The 19,989-nt window shown below is 45.0% G+C and overlaps 1 protein-coding gene across 1 annotated transcript; it reads left to right on the forward strand.

The window, feature by feature from the left end:
- The first annotated feature begins 13,033 nt into the window (after positions 1 to 13,033).
- On the forward strand, positions 13,034 to 15,033 carry LOC145414638 (uncharacterized). The gene is made up of 2 exons (XM_080284161.1): positions 13,034 to 13,141; positions 14,383 to 15,033. Exons 1-2 carry the CDS (start codon positions 13,034 to 13,036, stop codon positions 15,031 to 15,033), a joined length of 759 nt encoding a protein of 252 aa, XP_080140287.1.
- Positions 15,034 to 19,989: the final 4,956 nt, after the last annotated feature.

Raw genomic sequence — 19,989 nt, forward strand, 5'->3', positions numbered from 1 at the left:
TGCGCTTTTGAAACTTTTTAATGTGGCTTGGGATAATGGTGGAATTCCAGAAGAGTGGAAAAATGGAGTGAATATAAAAATACCAAAAAAAGGGAGATTTAAGTGTGTGTGGAAATTGGGGGTGGATAACTTTGACACCTGTAGTTGCAAAAGTCTTTTCCAAAATCTTGTTGAACAGAATAGAGCCAGTATTTGAAAAAATTTAAGAGAAGAACAAGCGGGCTTTGGAAAGGGTCGAAGCTGTAATGATCAAACTTTTATTGTAAGGCATCTGATGCAACAAGCTAATGAGATGAAAATGCCACTTAGTATGTGTTTTATGGATTTTGAAAAGGCGTTTGATAGTGTTTCACTTGGAGCTATGTTGACAATTATGAGATTCCAAGTTTGTAAATATTATTAGAAGCCTGCATGAAGGTACTTTTTATAAGGTAATGGTGGGTGGTTCTTTCAGTGATCCATTTGAAGTTAAGTCAGGAGTGATTCAAGGAGGAGTTCTTTTGCCTTTGCTGTTTGTTTTGGTTATGGATTATGTTATGAGAATAATGTAGTGACCCAAAGGGTTTTTTTTCATTGGTATTTTGACTGAAATTCCTCTGAGAAAACATGGTGTAACTGTTTTCCCTAGTTGCTGGTCCCAAATTGATGTCATTAGGAAGTAAGTCCAAAGTACTCATAGTAATCTACTACTGTATGGGAGAGGAGAGAATATTTTAGTTGCCCCACTTAACAAGTAGGAGAACGGGTTTGGTTACCTTTTCTATTTTAGTAATTAAGAAGAGTTTCCCACCGTTTGTGATAAAATGTGATCTGACAAATTGCCAAGAGTTACTTACTAAGGAATCTGTAATTTTTCTAATACGTAAACCTAATATGGAGTGTGAAAGAACCATGGCTTAGGTTGTTTTGGGTCCAGGATGACCTTGAGTGGCTCTGTCTAGGGAGCGGTAAAGACCGGCAGTGAGAGGAAGTCACCCGCCTTATGGTCCGCCCTCCTGGTGGTGAGGCAGCAGTGGCAGCCAGGGTGGTACAGCTCAAATTCAGGGGCCCCTTGCCGGAACAGGTCATATTTGGCCACTTATGTTACTCTGTAGGGACTTACACTTTTCCCATCCTGAGGTACTATACATGCCATCGATTTGGACACGGCACAATATCATGTAAAAATAAAGTTCGTTGCTCTTGTTGCAGCAGGTTCCATCCATGCAAATCCCCATCAGGTGGTCAGTGCACTAACGACCCCTACTGCTTCTTCTGTGGTGGTGCACACCAAGTTGTCTCCCGCATGTGCCCGGTCTACCAGCAGGCACTTGCCATCCATGACGCTGCTAGGACTGACCCGTCAGCCCTGTCGGATGTCAACACTTGTTTGCGTGCCCTTAATCCATCCGGCAGTATTCCTCCCAGCTCCAACCCCTCGACAACATATATTGCTCCCAGTCGGACTTCCCGGCCTGTTCAGGAGGGTCTAACATACGCAACAGTGGTTACCAACCGCTTTTCAGCATTGGAAGATCTTCCTGAAGCATCTGGTGGTAAATCTCCAACTGAATCAAGTGAAGTGGAGCGAACAGTTGCCGTGTCCAACCACTCAACCTCCCAGTCAGCAGTGCTGCTCCACCCTCTCCCTCCACCCAAGCCCTGTCGACAGCGTCCCAACCCAAATCGGACCTCTTTCCCACATGCTGCACAAGAATCAGTAGCTCCTTCCACCCAGCCTGGTGTAATGTCAGCCAGTTCCACTTCCACCCCTTTAATGGCCACAACTCCCACCTCAGATCCAAACATATCTTACGCCACCTCCCCTAGATCTCCTGAGACGGGCTCCACACCTGGTGAATCTCTTGCCTCTCCACGTCAGCCTGCACCAAGGGCAACCTTCCACGCTCCCCCTTATGCCAACCCCACAGGTGCCCATTCTACAGGGTCCTTTGTGGACCTTCTGCTTACAGCCCTGTCCATGTACAAAAATGGACAGTCCTTTATAGACATATGTGTCAGCCTCCTGCCCCAGTTTCTCTCTCTACTCTCCCCTCAGTGATGACTCCTTTACCTCTACATAGATTCTTCCTCTGGAATGCCAGATCGCTCCCCCGGAAAACATCCGATTTCAAACACACAGTAGCAGACCTCATTCCAGATGTTATTGGTCTATGTGAGACTTGGTTAGCTCCACATCTCCATCTGTCGCTCAGGAGTTTTACTGTATACTGGGTTGATCGTCAGGGTGTCAGAGAAGGTCTAGCTGTCGCAGTCAGGGAGGATGTGCCTAGCTCGGTTCTGCCATTGACCCGCCCCCCTCGAGGGGTGTTGGACGTTCTTGCGGTCCGCTTATCCCTTGTGCAGGGACGGATCACTGTGGCGGTTTGCTACAACCCATGCAAGGACATAGGCCTGGAAGAACTCCAGGCCTATCAAGACCAGCTCCCTTCACCATGCCTCCTCTTGGGTGATTTTAACGCCAGACACCCCCATTGGGATCCTTTCCTGACCCGAGGTTCTGGAAATAGGTCAGGAACGTCCCTCTTCCGATTTCTGCTAGAAAGTGACCGCTTCACCCTGCTCACCCCATTGGGGCTACAGACCCGTATTGACTCGCACTCAGGCCTACCCTCCACACTTGATCTATATTTGGGGGATCCTGTTTTTGGAGGCTCAACCACCTGGACTGGCCCATATTTGGAGTCTGACCACCTTCCAGTTATCCTAGATGTCCCCAATCTCTCCCCACCCTGCTCTGCTCCACCTCGTCCACATTGGATCCTCACACGAGGGTCCTGGTCCTCCTTTAAGGCGACCCTTGATAACACTGGGCCTCCGCCTGGAGGACCCATACATGATCGCGTGATGGACTTCACGTCCTCTGTGATCGCAGCAGGTAAGGTGACCTTCCGCAGGTCCTCAACATGTCCCCGAGGCACTGCCACGGTTCCTTGGTGGACAGAGAACTGCACCAGGGTTGTCCGGGCTAGGAGGTCTTCCTGGAACGTCTGGCGGAGATGTCCCTGCCCTAGCCACCGAGACACTCACCTCCGTAGGGATGCAGAATGCAAGCGGACTCTCACCCGAGCTCGCCGTGCTGCCTGCTCTGCTTTCTGCTCAACCCTGTCATTCTCAAGCTCACCATCCCGGACCTGGTCCTTTATTCGGACGATGAAGGGTTGCCCTACCACCCTTTCGTATCCTCTGGTAAAGGAGGGTAATCTTCTGGTAGGCCTCCAAGACAAGGCTACCTTACTGGCTGCCTTCTTTGGAACTAGACTTGGCTCCCCAGCTCTACTTCCAAATCCTCAACACCTGCTCAGAGTCACTCAGGCAGGCATCTCCTCCTCCCCCCCAGCAGGCTTAGCCTCTCCTTTTACCCAGGCAGAACTCTCCTCTGCTCTGCGGACCCTACTACCAAAGAAGGCATGTGGGCCAGATTTAGTACCTAACGAATTTCTGATTCATCTCCCTGTTCGCTTTCAAATGGCACTTTTAGACATCTTTAACAACAGCTGGGCATCAGGGATATTCCCATCTCACTGGAAAACCTCCCACCTCCTGCCCTTCCCCAAGTCGGGGAGAGACGCCTCTTCTCCAGCTTCTTACAGACCAATTGTACTGCTCTCCAATATCGGGAAGGTGCTTGAGAGGATGGTATGCCGTCGGTTCTCCTGGTGGCTGGAGCACAATAGCCGCATGTCTGATGTACAATGTGGATTCCGCCCAGGGAGAGGGACATCTGACATATTCCTCCAGTTTGACCCTCATGTCCACCAGACGTCCTGTCATAAGAAGATACTCCTGGCTGCCTTCGTGGATCTCCAGGGGGCTTTTGATTCTGCCTCCCATGATGGGATACTGTACAAGTTGTGCCGTCTTGGCATCACAGGCTCTGCACTGGCCTGGGTGCAAAGTTTTTTGGAGGAGCAATCCTTTCATGTTTCCCTTGGGGGTACATACTCTTCCCCTACCCCAGTCAGGCAGGGAGTGCCACAGGGATCATGCCTCAGTCCCTTACTTTTCAATGTCCTGATGTATGACCTCCCTCATCCTCCTGGAGTATCCACTCTTAGTCTGTGCAGATGACGTCTCAATCCTCTGCAGTGCTGCCTCCCTATGGGAGGCCCAACATCGCCTCCAACAGGCTGTGGATGCCTTTGCCACCTGGGCCGCAGATTGGGGGCTAACAGTCAATGCATCCAAGAGTGCTCTTATGGCTCTTATGTACTTTGGCCAAAGGAGGCTCCCCTCCATGCTGACAACTCAGCTAGCTGGAGAACCTCTCACCCTCTGGACTCGGCACAAGTTTCTGGGCCTCCATTTGGACAGTCCCCATCTCACCTGGGCCCCCCATATTGACCATCTTCAATCGGCATGCCTTAGGCGCCTGGACATCATGAAGTGTATCGGAGGAGCTCGCTGGGGTGCTGATCGAAACACTCTTCTTAGACTATATCTGGCCTTCATCCGCAGTAAGATTACGTACGGCACAACCCTTTACGGATCAGCTGCCCAGAACACGGCACTTTGCATTGCCCTAGGTGCCTTCAAGTCCACCCCAATTATTTCGCTTCAAGCAGAGTCAGGGGTGATGCCCCTTTCCATCTACCGCATGGAACTGGACTGTCGACTGCTTCACCGTACTTCGGCCCTTCCCTCCAGCCATCCGGTCTCCTCCCTTTATCGCCTCTCCACAGTCCTTCATCAGCCCCCAACTTGGCCGCGAGTGAGGTTACCATACATTATCCGCAGCATCCGAGCCTGCCACACCCTGTCTCTCGATCTGCCCAGGCCTGCCCCAGTGGCCCCTCTCTCCCCAGTGCCCCCTTGGAAGGATTTGTCTCCATATGTCTCCCCCTACTTCCCAGTACTGTTCTCAAAGTCGACAGATGCAGTCTTGGCATGGCAGATCTTTTACAGTTTGGACTCCTCGGTTTATAAGGACTTCCTGAGAATTTACATGAATGGGTCTCACTCCCCTCCATCTTCTTTTGCCTCAGCAGCTTATTTTGAAGATCTTTCCATATGCCAAACTTGGTCGTTCAGCGGGCAGTATGATGTCCTAACCGCAGAACTCATAGCCATCCTCCTGACCCTGAGGTCGAATTTATCCGAACTTTCTTCCAGCCTCAATCGGTAGTCTTATACACCGATTCACAGTCTGCACTTACCCTCCTTCTCTCGGATCGTCCAGTGACTCATGTCAAGACTGTCCATGCTATTATGGAACACCTCCTTTTCCTTGTTACTCCTCCCTGGTAGCTCCACCTTCAGTGGATTCCCTCACATGTGGGCATCCGTGGCAACAAAATAGTAGATGCAGCAGCAAAGCGAGCACTGACATATAGTACACTGGTCCATGTGACGCCAGATAGTGTCATATTCCCTAAACTTGCACGTAGCACCTGCATATCGCACTGGAATGCGCACCTAGCAACCACCCTACCTGCTTCCCACTTGAGGCTTTTTCGCTCTGACTCCTTTGAACACCCTTGGGCACGCCATCCCTGCAGACACATTGATGTAGCCATCACCAGGTTACGGTTGGGCCACACAGGCCTTGCAAGCCACCTGTACCGTTTGGGTATGATAGAGCATCCATGGTGCCAGTGGTGTCCTCAGGTTGAAGAAACCATAGAACATTTCATGTTACGGTGTCCTAGGTTCCACTCGCTTCGCACCCTTTTGCGGGAACGTTTGGCATCTCTGGGAGTTCTCAGTTTGTCTCTCCACATACTCCTGGGAGGTGGTATCGGGTACCCTCGGTTACGAGAACGGGTTGTGAGGTGCACGTCTGACTTTATCCGAAAATCTAGACAGCTCTCCCGCATATAATGTGAGGTCCTAAGCAGTTTGCATTGGCAGGGCATTGGGCCATTGTACTGGCCGTGGCCCTTAAACCCACAAGAAGAAGAAGAAGAAGAAGAAGAAGAAGACCGGCAGTGTGGGCTGCATCTGTTTTTTTGGAATATTAAAGGTAAGATTAATTGTCAGTGGCCAAAATTAAAGTAAAATGAACTAATGAGATGGTGGTGTATGGTATATACTGTCAAAATATCATGCCAGTATCCCCAAACTAGACCAAGCTTTGTTCTTTCCACTCAGGGAGTCTTTTGTGACGAGGATGAAGGCCCCAGTTTTATAAAAGAACAGAGAAAGGAACCCGTTTATGTAACTTACAGTACTTATTTCAATATCAGTGAATGTATCATGACATAGAAATGTACTTATTTCTGAAATACGTAGTTAAACCAAGAAGTAAGATAGGAAAACTCAACTTATGTTCCTTATTATCCAAAGTAAAGCCAAATTTTGGTTAGACAATGAGTAATATTAAGGACTGAACGTTCTTAAGTATAATGTTGAATTTATAGGAACGGGTTCGAGTGTCGAGTGTTTGAGTGCTGGAGGAGATTTACCGAGTTTGGGTCCCCCAGAGTCGTCAGGGACGGCTTCTAGGCCATGGACAGCCTAGGGAACCGGGTCCAAGCAAGGAGAGATAAGTGAATGACTCATGGTGCTGTGATAAGTGGATGATTCATGGTGCTATATGAAGGATAAGTGAATGTGTACCTAGTACTCAGTATATTTCCTCATTGTTATACTGTACCATTCTAGTATTAATAAGTAAGACCCTAATTTGAGTTTCCTTTATAATTACCTTCTCACAATGATCATGCACTGCACGATAACCCCTTTTTTAATTAGTAAGAGGAATTTTAATAAGGGCTAACCTTGGTCAGTCGAGGATTCCGTGAAGTCTGAGATAAGACAGAGATTGACGAGAGGGGAATCAAGGCAGACACTTTATACATGAGGAAGAAGAAGGGAGGGCCCTTACAGTAAGGAGGACAGGTGCAAGAATTAACTGGAAAGAAAATAAAAGGCTGATGGATTTGGACTATGCTGATGATATTGTACTGATTTGCGGAAGTATTTACGAGATGCAGAGGAGAAAAAGTGGAATTGGTAATAAATTGTGGAAAGACTGAAATTATTAATATGAATGAGGAGTACCAAATTGATTGTGTAATTTGGAATAATGTGTTGAAGAATGTAGAAAACTTTGAATATCTGTTAACGATTGTATCATCTAATGGATCATTAAACAATGATATTGAGGATAGGATTAGACAGGCTTGGCGAGCTGTTGGAATGTTGAAATCTGTTTGAAATAATAATATGCTTTCGGTACATACTAAAGTAAAAGTTTACAAGTCCATGGTTAGACCAGTTTTAATTTATGGGGATGAGTCATGGTACAGTACAATTGCAACAGATCAGAAAGTATTAGGATTTGAGAATAAAATACTGAGAAGGATTCTTGGGGTCAAGTGGCAAGACAGAGTTACAAATGAAAGAGTAAGGGATATTACGAGAGATGAACCAGTTGATGAATATGTGAGACTGTATAGCTGGAAATGGCTGGGGCACATATATGGAAGAGAAGGCAGTTTACTACAGGATGTGCCAGAGTGGACAGCTAGAGGAAGAAGAGGCAGAGGTAGGCCAAGGGAGACCTGGCTGAAGACAATGAAAAGAGAAGCAGGAGAGGAGTGTTGGGATCTGAAGGAAATGGCAGGAGATAAGTAATGGTGGAGTTCATCGATGCCCTATGCAACCCGTGGGATGCTATAGGAAATGATATATATATATATATATATATATATATATATATATATATATATATATGTAAAAGCTAGGCAGAAACTTAGGTTAGGGAAAAAAGGATGAAAATGGTGATGAATGGTGAAGGATAGAGTATCTGAGATGTAATGTGTGCAGATGATGTCATGCTGCTTGCCGACAATAAACAGGAACCTTGGAAACTGGTGCATAGTTTTGTAGATGCCTGCAAGTGTCAAGCTTCGAAAGCAAATGTCTATAAGAGTAATGTGATGGTTACTGAGAAAGTTGGAGACTCTTAGTGTAATGTGATGGTGAACAGAACGATGAACTGGTGAAGGAATTTGAGTACCTAGGTATAGTAGCCTATCAAAAAAGAGAGAAGTGTATAATTTAGTGAAAAGTAGAATGAAAAACAGAAGGAAAGTGGGTGGTGCTATGAAGGTTTTAACCCCTTGACCACGGGGCATCACTTTCGTGATGCTCAGGCACAATGGATCATATCGCATGGCGTCACTTTTGTGATTCTGTGTTATTTTGAATTCGCCCAGGCTTTCAAGTCGTGACTTGTATCATCTATCAGTTCTGCCAGTGTCCAGCAATAGTCAGTGCTGCTAATGTCATCTGTACTCCCATCCATTGTTGACAATTTAGCCATTTTTCCCTATTCTTGACTCCCCTCCCTACCTCCTCTCCGTTACCCTCTCCTCTTGCCTGCCCGGCCGCGCCGCGCTATGCAAATCTTCCCCAGATTTTTCCACTGATTTCATCCATTGAAATGAGCCCTATGCCCTATTCTAATACAAAATAATATATATAAAAAAGAAATAAGGTAATTGATAGTGCCATACACCTGGAATTGGGGGAGGCGGTGGCTGAATCGGTAGAGAGGTGGCCTGCAGTCCTAATGGACCCAGGATCGAATCCCAGCTAGGGCAAGGAACAGTTTAAGGATTTGAATTTCCTAAAAAGCAGACTTTTCTGATCTACCAGATGACCCGCCGACATGTCATAAATATAACCCCACTAATTCCAATACACCACTCCTGTATGAGACAGCCCTAGAATGTATACAATATGGACGGTGTGTGTTAGCGCCGAAGTGGTGACATGTGGAAGGTGTAGGAGGACTACTGGGCCTTGGGATAGGTCACTGCCCCCAAGAAATAGGCCCTGAAGCCTTTGCCCAGAGTCGGACACATTAAAAAAAAGAAAATGATCACCTGGCAACATCCCACTTGCACTCATTCGCTAATTTTCCCTGGTAATTTCCCCTTGAAATATGCCGTATGACCTATTCTCGTAATAAAAATATAAATAGGAAAGGAAGGCAGAAGCCTAAGTGATATTTATATTCACCTGGACCTACATAATTTATTATGTATTGTCTAGATTTCCTACCAATCATTTCACAGCATATAAATTAGCGGCTGTCATCACACTGACACTGTCAACCCTTGGCTGCCCATATACGCCACGTCATTCAGTTCAGTGTCGTCTTTTGAGGTGAACCATGTCGCACTCGCACCCCTCCATTTCTGCCGCTTCTGTGCCCATTGCAAAGGGCCCTGTGACCTCTACCCCTACTAAATCTCATGTGGGAAGTGGTGAAGGACCAAGTGACTCTGCTGTGGAACGTGAACTGGCTGAATTATCGATGATAATGATGGATAGTGACTTTGATCTTTCGGGTGAATTGTGTGGTGAGCCTGGGGAGGAAATCGTGACAGAAACTGCCAGTACGAGTGCTTCAGTGTCCCAAGTTCTTCCTGACTCCAAGGGAAAGTAGTCCTTAGTGCAGCAAGGGAAGGAATTTGGGAAGAGAGTGAAAAGGAGGCGGGTTAGCCCCGAAACAATGGCCCTGCTTGACCCAGCCTGCCATGAGTCCCGAGGTGAATCACCTCCCCACTCTCCCAGCCCCACTTCACTAATATCTTCCACCTCTTCAGCGGAAATTTCTCCTGAGTCTTTGTCGTCGGAATCTCCACCAGCACCTACAGTGAAGGCAGGCCATAGGGGATGAGGTAAATCCCTGACTCGTCGTAAAAGTAGAGTAGCTTCTAGAGTAAGGGCTGCTAGTGGTACAGGGCAACCTAGGGTCATTCGGAGTGACCTTGAAACGGCCCATCTGCCTCACAGCCACCCTCATCCACCCTCACCCAGCCTACAACGCCACAAGAGGGAACCCTGGACGCCTTCGTGTGGATGGAAGGTTCCGATTTCGTCCCTGAACAACTCCACTCTGACGAGAGTTCCTCAGGGATACAGCCTGCCTTCACTCTTGACAAGGATACTGAGAGTGTGGACTACCTTTTAGCCTTCCTTGATGATGAAGTCATGCAGCACATATGTGATGAACCAACAGGTACGGGTCACAACGTGCTGCAAGTGGTGCAAGTGGTGCAGATGCAGTGAAAATGCAACAGTGGACCGTGCTTGGAGTGCAGGAACTGTATGTGTTCTTTCACCCTCATGCTTCTCATGTCCCATTCAAAGAAGCATGAGTTGGAAGATTACTGATCCATGGACCTTTTATTACCCTCACTCACCTTCAATAAGTACATGGCCAGAGATCGCTTCCATAACATCATGGGAAACCTACACTTCACCAACACAATGTACCTTCCCAGACTGACCCACTCTGGAAGATCCGGGAGATTCTGAACAGAATGAAGGATAAATTTATGTAATTCTTCCACCCATTTCAGAAGGTTGTCATAGACGAATCTTTGGTTCTGTTCAGAGGACGTATGAGGTTTGTACAGTACATTCCAAGCAAACGTCATCGGTTTGGAATCAAGTTCTTTGTACTGTGCGACTGTAAGACGGGGTACATCCTTGACTTCGTCATTTATTCAGCCAGCATTGTCGATTTGGACAAAACACACCCCCTTGGCTTCTCAGGCTGTGTAGTGAAAGTGCTGCTTGAAAGGTATTTTGGTGGGAATCATGTGCTGTATACTGACAACTACTATACAGCACCGAAACTTGCTAAATACCTTTCAGAGCATGGCATCGGCTCCTGTGGCCCTGTCAAGAGTAATTGTGCCCACTTCCCCAAATTCCCCAAGGCAGAAAATTCGCAGAGAGGAGACGTGCACCTACGCAAGTCTGAGAAGATGCTGGCAATACGGTGGCATGACAAGAGGGTCGTGCACATGCTCACCACCGTACACAAGGGGGAACTGAAAGACAGTGGGAAGGTTGACCGTAGGACAGGCGAACCTGTGATGAAACCTGATGCTGTCATCGACTACAATATAAATATGCGGCTGGTGGACAAGTCCAACATGATGATTGGAGAGATCGACTGCCTCAGGAAGAATGCTAGGTGGTACAGGAAAGTGTTTCTGCATCTCATGGACATGATGATGATGTTGAACACCTTCATCCTGTACGAGATGAAGGTAAAGCCACCCAAGTCCTTCTCCCTGAGGTTGTTCACCAGGAGTTGTGTTCAGCAGCAGCTTGAGAGGTATAGTAGGGTGACAGCAACAGCTCCAAGGCACCATTCTGTTAGACCTCCTGACAGACTTGAGCAGAAGGGGTACATGGATCGGCATGGACCGGTGCAAATGCCTGCCACAACGAAGAGGAAGGGCGTGTTCCGCAGGTGCCAGGTGTGTGCACATACCACCAGACTCACACCTGAGCACAAACGCACCTTGTGGCAGTGCGCTGTGTGCCAGGTTCCCCTCTGTGTTACCTGCCTCTTTGATTACAACAGCCTGAAGCAGTTCTAAAACAGTGAAAGTGGAAATGTAAATAATGTGTAAATGTGTAAATAGCAAGTGAAAGCAATGGATGTAAATATGATTGAACAGTGGTGTACAGGAGGAAATTGGTGTAAAATGATTAGTATTTTTGGGTAACAGAGTAAATTAATTTGGGGCATTTACAGTAATTTATTTGGTTATACTAAGTTGTGGCGCATAGCGGACATCGGTTACACTGAACAATAGAGGGCAGTAGTGTGCCGTCCACGTCATCAGAGGTGAAGTGGGCGAGAGCAGAAGCTCGGGAGTCAGGACATCACTACCTCAGCTAGAGAGAACACCTGCAAGTGAACTCGGCACTCAGCAGAAGAAGGGCTCGATGCTAACAGTGGGCCATTTACCAACGCAAGATATTGCAGCTTTAACTTTTGTAACCTTGTATCATGTGACACTATTACTTAAAATGTGGAACTGTTAAATATAGAATTTTATTTTTTCGTCAGTATTTCTATAGTCCATCAGTCTTCAGAACAAAGTGGTGCTGCGGACAGGATGGAAAATTTAACTCGAATAACGACAGTGGTGACTGATGAACAAAATCAAGCTGAAAATGAAGATGCATCTGATGTGTTTCGGCTCGAGAATTTGAAGTTGAAGAAATCTCGAGCCCAAGCAGTGTTCACTTGAGCAAGGCATAGGTTACTGCAGGTGTTGAATGAAGATGAAACACCCAGTCGTCGGCAAGTGAAGCAAGAATGTTCTAGATTAGAATTCGCTTCTGAGAAGGTGATGGATGCTGTTTGGGAACTGTCAGGTGAATATGCAGATCGAGGCGAGCCTGTTAATGTACAGAAATTGTCTTCACTGGCCGAGGAAATAGAAACTGAGCTCAAAGCAGCCATGGATAGAGCCCAGCAGTACCTGGATAGCAGAGTCGATGAAGCATCAAGTACTGTATCTGGTATATCGAATGGAACTCTTCGGATGGATAAATTCGTTAGGAAACAAGAAGAGCTTCGAGATGCAGTGGGCAAGAAAGGAGAGAAAATTCTTCGGAAGAAGGCAGAATTAAAAGCAGAATTCGAGCGTCAGCAAGAAGAGTTGGAGCATGAATTACGAATTGAACGAGAGAAACTACGGGCAGCTGAGAATGACGTATGGGAAGGTACCCAACATGAGTATGATGGTGTGTCTCAAGTGGGGAGCTACTCATCGAAGGTTCCTGTGGAAGAGTTCAAGCAGTCACCTCCTATATCCCCAACTTAACAGATAGGTAAGGATTTGTGGAAACAGTTGAAACGGGTTGCTATTCCTGTATTTAGTGGGGATAAGGCTAAATATGAGAGCTGGAAGACGTCTTTTAATGCTTGCATTGATCAGGCACCAGCTACTCCGGAATATAAATTATTGCAGTTGAGACAGTACCTGACAGGTGAAGCACTGAGTGCAGTGGAGAATTTAGGACATTCAGCATATGCTTATGAAGCTGCAAAAGATAGACTGGAGAGAAAGTTTGGTGGTTATCGTCAGCAGATGACTTTACATTTGGAAGAACTGGAAAACCTTAGACCCTTACGTTATGAAAGTGCTTTGGATATTGAAAAGTTTGCATATTTATTAGATATTGCTATCATTACTCTTAAAGAAATGCGTCGTTATGAGGAACTAAGCAATGGTTCACTATATATATATAGCTTCAGAAGAAAATGACTGAACCAATGATAGCCCGTTATCATCGCTGGATTTACGAGAACGGTTTGGATGACTCTGTGGAAACGTTGCATAAGTGGATAGTAAAGGAAGCAGAGTTTCAGGTAGTTGCATGGGAAACTGTTCATGGATTAAAAAATGCAGGTGGTCGGAGAAAGTATGAAAACACTGGCAGAGAGAGGCAAAGATCTTATTTTGGGAATACAAAAGATAAAGACACAGAAAAATAGGGAAGTGTTAAGGTTGTGTAAAGTGTGTAGCGGCAAACATGGTGTTTTGAAATGTGACTCTTTTAAGAGCATGGAGGTCTGGCGACAATGGGATTTGGCTAAGCGACTTCAGTTGTGTTTTAGGTGCTTAGGTGATGATCACATAGGTAAACAATGTACACGAGGACGAATTTGTGGGTTAAATGGTTGCAAACTAATTCATAACAGGTTATTACATCAGAACAGTTCTTTTAGCAGATCCACCAACATTGGGAGAATAACTATTCGGATCTCAAACAGTCTCCCAAGTCAGACCTTGGAAAAAGTAGAAACTCAGGTGCAGTATGAACAGTGTTCGACCATGGAGGGGGATCATGAAGAGAGGACTCTCACGGTAGTAGAGAAGGAAAAGGTTGTGAACAGAAAGGAGTGTGTGTCATTGCGCACAGTTCCAGTTGTATTAAAGAATGGACAATGCAGAGTTGTAGTGAACGTATTACTGGACGACGCCAGTACTAAAACCTACATTAATGCTGATGTAGCTGCAGAGTTGGGGCTTTAGGGTAAACCTCAGAAAGTAATTGTAAATGTTTTGAATTAAGAAATTTCTATTTTCGACACAGCACCTGTCGAATTCGAGTGGGAAAGCCTAGATGGAAAAACCCTTCTAAAAATCACTGCATTCACAACTAAAAGGGTGACTGGTAAAATGAGAGTAGTGAACTGGAGTAAGCATTCACACAAGTGTTCTCATCTACAGAATATTAGGTTCCCAACCGTAAGTTCTAGACCTATTGTTGATTTGCTGATTGGACTTGATTATCCAGTACTTCATATTTCTTTACAGGATGTTAAAGGACGGGAAGGTGAACCAATGGCTAGACTTACACCATTGGGATGGACCTGTATAGGTAATGTAGATAGCACAGAGAAAAGCTGTAGTTACTCTGCCTTTGCTCATACTTATTTCATAAATGACCATGCAAATTCGGAAGCATTAAACTTGACTTTACAAAAGTTCTGGGAAACAGAAAATGTAAAATCTGTGCAGAAGCAGGTATATATTAAGTAATGAAAAACGCACAGCATTGCACAAAGTAGAAAGACCTTTTAAATTTATTGATGGTCATTATCAGTTTGCCATACCTTGGAAGGATGATGTTCCTGCATTGCCAAACAACCACGAGGCTGCGTTTCAGAGACTGAAAAACGTGGAAAGCAGACTGCTGAAGAGTCCTGACGTATTGGAAGTATATTGTAGCACCATCGAGCAATACCTTACAAAAGGTTATGTTCGAAAAGTTCCGCCACAAGAGGTAAGTGCAAGCAAATGGTACCTACCACACATTCCAGTGGTGCATCCTGAACGAGCCACCGCAAAGATCCGCATAGTGTTTGATGCAGCAGCAAGATACAAAAATGTTGCCCTAAATGATTTCATTTATGAAGGTCCAAAGCTACAGAACGATATGTTTGATATCTTTATAAGATTTATAAGATATCCTGTTGCACTAGTATGTGACATAGGGGAGATGTATCTAAGAATAGAGATAGCACCTGAGGATAGAGTATATCACAGATTTTTATGGAGAGCTTTGGATCAGTCTAAGCCACCAGAAGTGTATGAATTCCAGCAAGTGGTATTTGGGGTAAACTCATCGCCGTTCCAGGCACAGTTTGTCGCCAGGAAGAATGCAGAACTACACAAGAATCTCTTCCCACAAGCAGCAGACACTGTGCTACACCCAACCTACATGGATGACAGCATGGACTATATGAACAATTGAAACAATTGTGGAAGAAAGTGGGCATGAATGCAGGTAAGTGGTTATCAAATTCTAGTGCAGTGATGGATAGGATTCCTCCAGAACACAGAGCAGCTGAGGTGGATTTAGCCCATCATCATCTGCCCACCATGAAGGTGTTAGGTGTTGTGTGGCTAGCAGGCCAGGATATATTCACCTTCTCATCTATTGTGCCTGATACACAACAGGAGTTGACGAAGTGTTATGTTCTTGAGGAGATAGCTAGCATATTTGATCCTTTGGGTTTTCTTGCACCTTTCATTATTACAGCCAAAGTTTTGTTGCAGGAATTTTGGGCTGCAGGAGTAGACTGGGACGATCCGATAGATGGAAGATTAAGAGAGAGTAGTGAGTTGGTTTAAGGACTTGGTAAATCTTGGTAAAATTAAAGTTCAACGCTGTCTACAAGTACCGGATGAGGTATTGTCAATAAATCTACATACTTTTGTCGATGCTTCGGGTGATGCCTACGGGTGTGTAGTTTATGCAAGGGATGTTTATTCAAGTGGGACAATATCAACGTGCATAGCTGCAGCAAAATCACGTGTCTCTCCTCTTGCCTTTGTTAGCATTCCTAGACTGGAGCTAATGGCAGCTGTGTTAGGTTTGAGACTTACAGAAGCAATAACCAAAGTACTAGGAATGTCAATGAACCGGCCAAGGTTTTGGTCAGACAGTGTGAATGTACTGTGGTGGATAAGAGGCAGAGGACGAAAATATAAGCCATCTGTTGCCAACAGAATAGGTGAAATTCAAAGTTGCTGTGATCCTAGTCAGTGGCAATATGTTCAGACTCGTGAAAATCCTGCAGATATGGTGACTCGAGGTGTATTTGTGGCAAATTTGGCGAATGAAGAACGATGGTGGCATGGTCCTGAATTTCTAGTAAAGTCAGTGGCAGAATGGCCAAGCTATCCAATTCAACAAGGAGAGGCTACACAAAAGGAACTACGATCAAGTGAGCAGAGAAAGCTACCCTCTGAAATGACACTTTTCACTGATAAGATGAACAAGGAGTGGCGTCTAGCACCAGAGCGCTTTTCAAGTTGGGTAAAGTTGACAAGAATCCAGGCGTGGGTTAATTGATTTATAACTATCTGTAGGCGATCTAGACAAGATCGTATGACAGGAGAGCTTGTACCTGATGAGATTAGGGATGCTGAAATAAAATTCATAAGCGAGGCACAACAGGAATCGTTCAGTGAGGACTATTCTGCTCTGAAAGGTGGAAGAAGGTTACCAGAGAATTCTAAAGTTTTGTGTCTTAAGCCACGTATGGGTGAAAACGGACTGATGAGATGTGATGGCAGACTTAAATATGCCAAATATTTAAGCTATGACGTAAGGTTTCCTATCATACTCCCCCTTAAGAACTGGATAACAAAGCTACCGGTTAAGCATTATCACGAAATTGGGAACCATTGCAGTGAAACAAACCATACTTTATCAGAAATGTCTGCACGGTTTTGGATAGTCTCGGGTAGAGAAGAAATTAGAGAATGGGAGAGGGAATGTAACGAGTGTAAAAAACGTACTGCCAAAGTGGCAACACAAGTTATGGCTCCACTCCCTTTACACAGATTGCAAATGTCCTTACGTGCCTTCTCCTACACAACTGTTGACTTTGAGGGACCATTTTTCACGAAGCAAGGACGACGAAAACTTCGACAGAAATGGTATTTGTATTTATTTACATGTTTGTCGTCAAGAGAAGTGCACTTAGAAATGGCATATGGACTAGATACAGACTCATTCTTAAATGCCTTGTACAGAATGATAAATAGAAGAGGACTTCCACAGAAAATAGTGTCTGATAATGGAACAAATTTTGTAGGGGCAGTAAAAGAACTGAGAGATTTAGTCGGCAATTTGAACCAGGATAAAATAAAGAGAAATACAAGTTACAAGATAGCTTCATGGATTGAGTGGGAGTTCAATCCTCCCATGGCACCTCATTTCGGAGGTGTATATGAAAGCATGATAAAGGTAGCTAAGAAATCAATTTTTGCCATCTTAGGTAATGCTGAGGTGACAGACGAAGAGTTGATGACTGCATTTACCGGTGCTGAGGCTCTAATCAACTCTAGGCTGCTGACATACCAGTCTGCCTCACCAGAGGACAGCACTCCACTCACTCCTAAGCACTTTTTACATGGACAGATGGGAGGCAGATTCTCACCGGAGTACGTGGACAGCAGTGACTACAATCCACGGAACAGATGGAAAAGAGTTCAGGAGCTGGTACGGCACTTCTGGAGTCGATGGTTGAAGGAATGGTTACCAGGTTTAAGTGAAAGAAAAAAGTGGTATAAAGAAAACAGAGATGTAAAGGTTGGTGACGTTGCTTTAGTCATTTCTCCAGACACACCGAGAGGTCACTGGCCAATGGGAAGGATTACCAAAGTTAAACCTGGGAAGGATGGTCATGTCAGAGTTGTAAATATTAAAGTGGGAAATAGTGAATATGTCAGGCCTATATCAAGATTATGCCCTTTGGAACTGGACACTGAAAACCAGTAGATAAATACAGTACAGTGTATATATCCAATAAAAGCTTATAGTTTAACTTAATGGTCGATATAAGTAAATTATATCGAGGAGGGGGAAGTGTACAGGAGGAAATTGGTGTAAAATGATTAATATTTTGGGGTAACAGAGTAAATTTGTTTGAGGTCATTTACAGTAATATATTTGGTTATACTAAGTTGTGGCGCATAGCGGACGTCGGTTACACTGAACAATAGAGGGCAGTAGTGTGCCGTCCACGTCATCAGAGGTGAAGTGGATGAAAGTAGAAGCTCGGGAGTCAAGACATCACTACCTCAGCTAGAGAGAACACCTGCAAGTGAACTCGTCACTCGGCAGCAGAAGAGCTCGATGCTAATAGTGTGCCATTTACCAACGCAAGATATTACGGCTATAATTTTCGTAACCTTGTATCGTGTGACAGTGTTACTTAAAATGTGGAACTGTTAAATATAAAATTTTATATTTTCGTCAGTATTTCTATAGTCCATCAGTCTCCAGAACAAGTGGAATATAGTTTTTTAAGTTACTACAAGTGACAGTGCATAACATAGTGTAAATAAAATAGAAGTGTAAATAATGTAAATACAATAGAAAATGTAAATCGAAATGTAAATAATTAGTAATATAAGAATATGAGTATAAATACTTGGAGTAATGACAGTGAAAGTGAAAGCTTCGCTCTCTACTTTTTTTTTTTTTTATGCGAGGAAGAAGGAACCAAAGGCCATGAGCCCGCAGTGACAGTTCCCTCCAAGAGAAAAACAAAATACAATAGAGAGCCAAATTCAAGATCCGATCATTTTGAGATGCCTGGACACACTGCGTTTGAAAGACTGGAGATCATAGGCAGCAGGAAATACAGACAGAGGGAGACCGTTCCAGAGCTGACCTGTTGCATAAATGAAAGACTGGGAGTAACGGTTAACTCTTGCATTAGAGAGTTGGACAGAAAAGGGATGAGAGTTTGCTGCCAGACGGGTGCTACGCGCCCGTCGTAGAGGTGGCGGAATGCAAGCAGACAGTTCAGAGGAGCAGTGACCATTAAAGTAGCGATAGAAAAGAGATAAAGATGCAACAGAGCGGCTAAGAGACAGAGGTTGAAGGGAGTCAGTAAGAGGAGGAGAGTTAATGAGACGAAAAGCCTTTGACTCCACCCTATTGAGAAGAGCTGTATGTGGGGAGCCTCCCCACACATGAGAGTTGTACTCCACACAGGGGCGGATAAAACCCCTGTATAGAGTCAACAATTGTGCAGGGGTAAAGAAAGAGCGGAGTCGGCTTAGCACACCCAATCTCTTGGAAGCAGATTTTACAAGAGATGTAATATGATTTTTCCAAGATAAGTCCCGAGTAAATGAAACCCCAAGCATGTTCAAGGATGATGCAGGATTAAGCTGAATATTATTAAACATTAGTGGGTATACCTGTGGAAGATTTTGTCGGGTTGATAGGTGTAAGAACTGAGTCTTAGATGCATTAAAGACAACCATATTATTTTTACCCCAGTCAGAGATACGAGCCAAGTCAGACATTAGGTGTGCCATAGCCTGATCCCTTGTTTGTTGAAGTAACTGTTGAGATGGGCGTTGCGGGAACCGAATGGAAAGGTGAAGGGTGGAGTCATCAGCATATGAGTGGATAGGGTTAGATGTACAGCTTAGAAGATCATTGATGAATAAAAGGAAGAGAGTTGGTGATAGGACAGAGCCCTGAGGAACACCACTGTTGATAGATCTAGGAGAAGAACGATGGCCGTCTACAACAGCGGCTATAGAACGACCAGAAAGAAAACTAACGATGAAGGCACAGATAGAAGGATAGAAACCGTAGGAGGGCAGTTTGGAAATTAAAGATTTATGCCAGACTCGATCGAAAGCCTTTGAGATGACAAGTGCACTGGCAAAGCTTTCGCCAAAGTCCCGAAAGGAGGAAGACCAGGAGTCTGAAAGGTAGGTGAGAAGATCGCCAGAGGAGCGTCCCTGACGGAACCCATACTGACGATCGGAAAGAAGGTTGTGATAGGAAAGATGCCTTAAAATTTTTCTATTAAGAATTGACTCGAAAACTTTTGAAATACAGGACGTTAAAGCAATTGAACGATAGTTGGAGGGTTGGGAGTGGTCACCCTTCTTAGGGACTGGCTGAATGAGAGCAAACTTCCAGCAAGAAGGAAAGGTACAAGTTGACAGACAAAGGCGAAAGAGTTTACCTAGGCAGGGTGTAAGCACAGAAGCACAGTTCTTGAGAACAACAGGGGGGACCCCATCAGGCCCATATGCCTTGTTAGTACTGAGGCCAGTGATGGCAGAAAATACATCAACTGAAGAAATTTTAATGTCAGCCATGAGGAAGTCAGAGGGGGAAATGATGGAGGAACAGCACCGGAATCGTCTAAGGTGGAATTGGAGG

This window comes from Coenobita brevimanus, chromosome 100 (genome assembly GCF_032717465.1).
Source record: "Coenobita brevimanus isolate Jiangsu-jjx chromosome 100, ASM3271746v2, whole genome shotgun sequence".
Classification (NCBI taxonomy): Eukaryota; Metazoa; Arthropoda; class Malacostraca; order Decapoda; family Coenobitidae; genus Coenobita; species Coenobita brevimanus.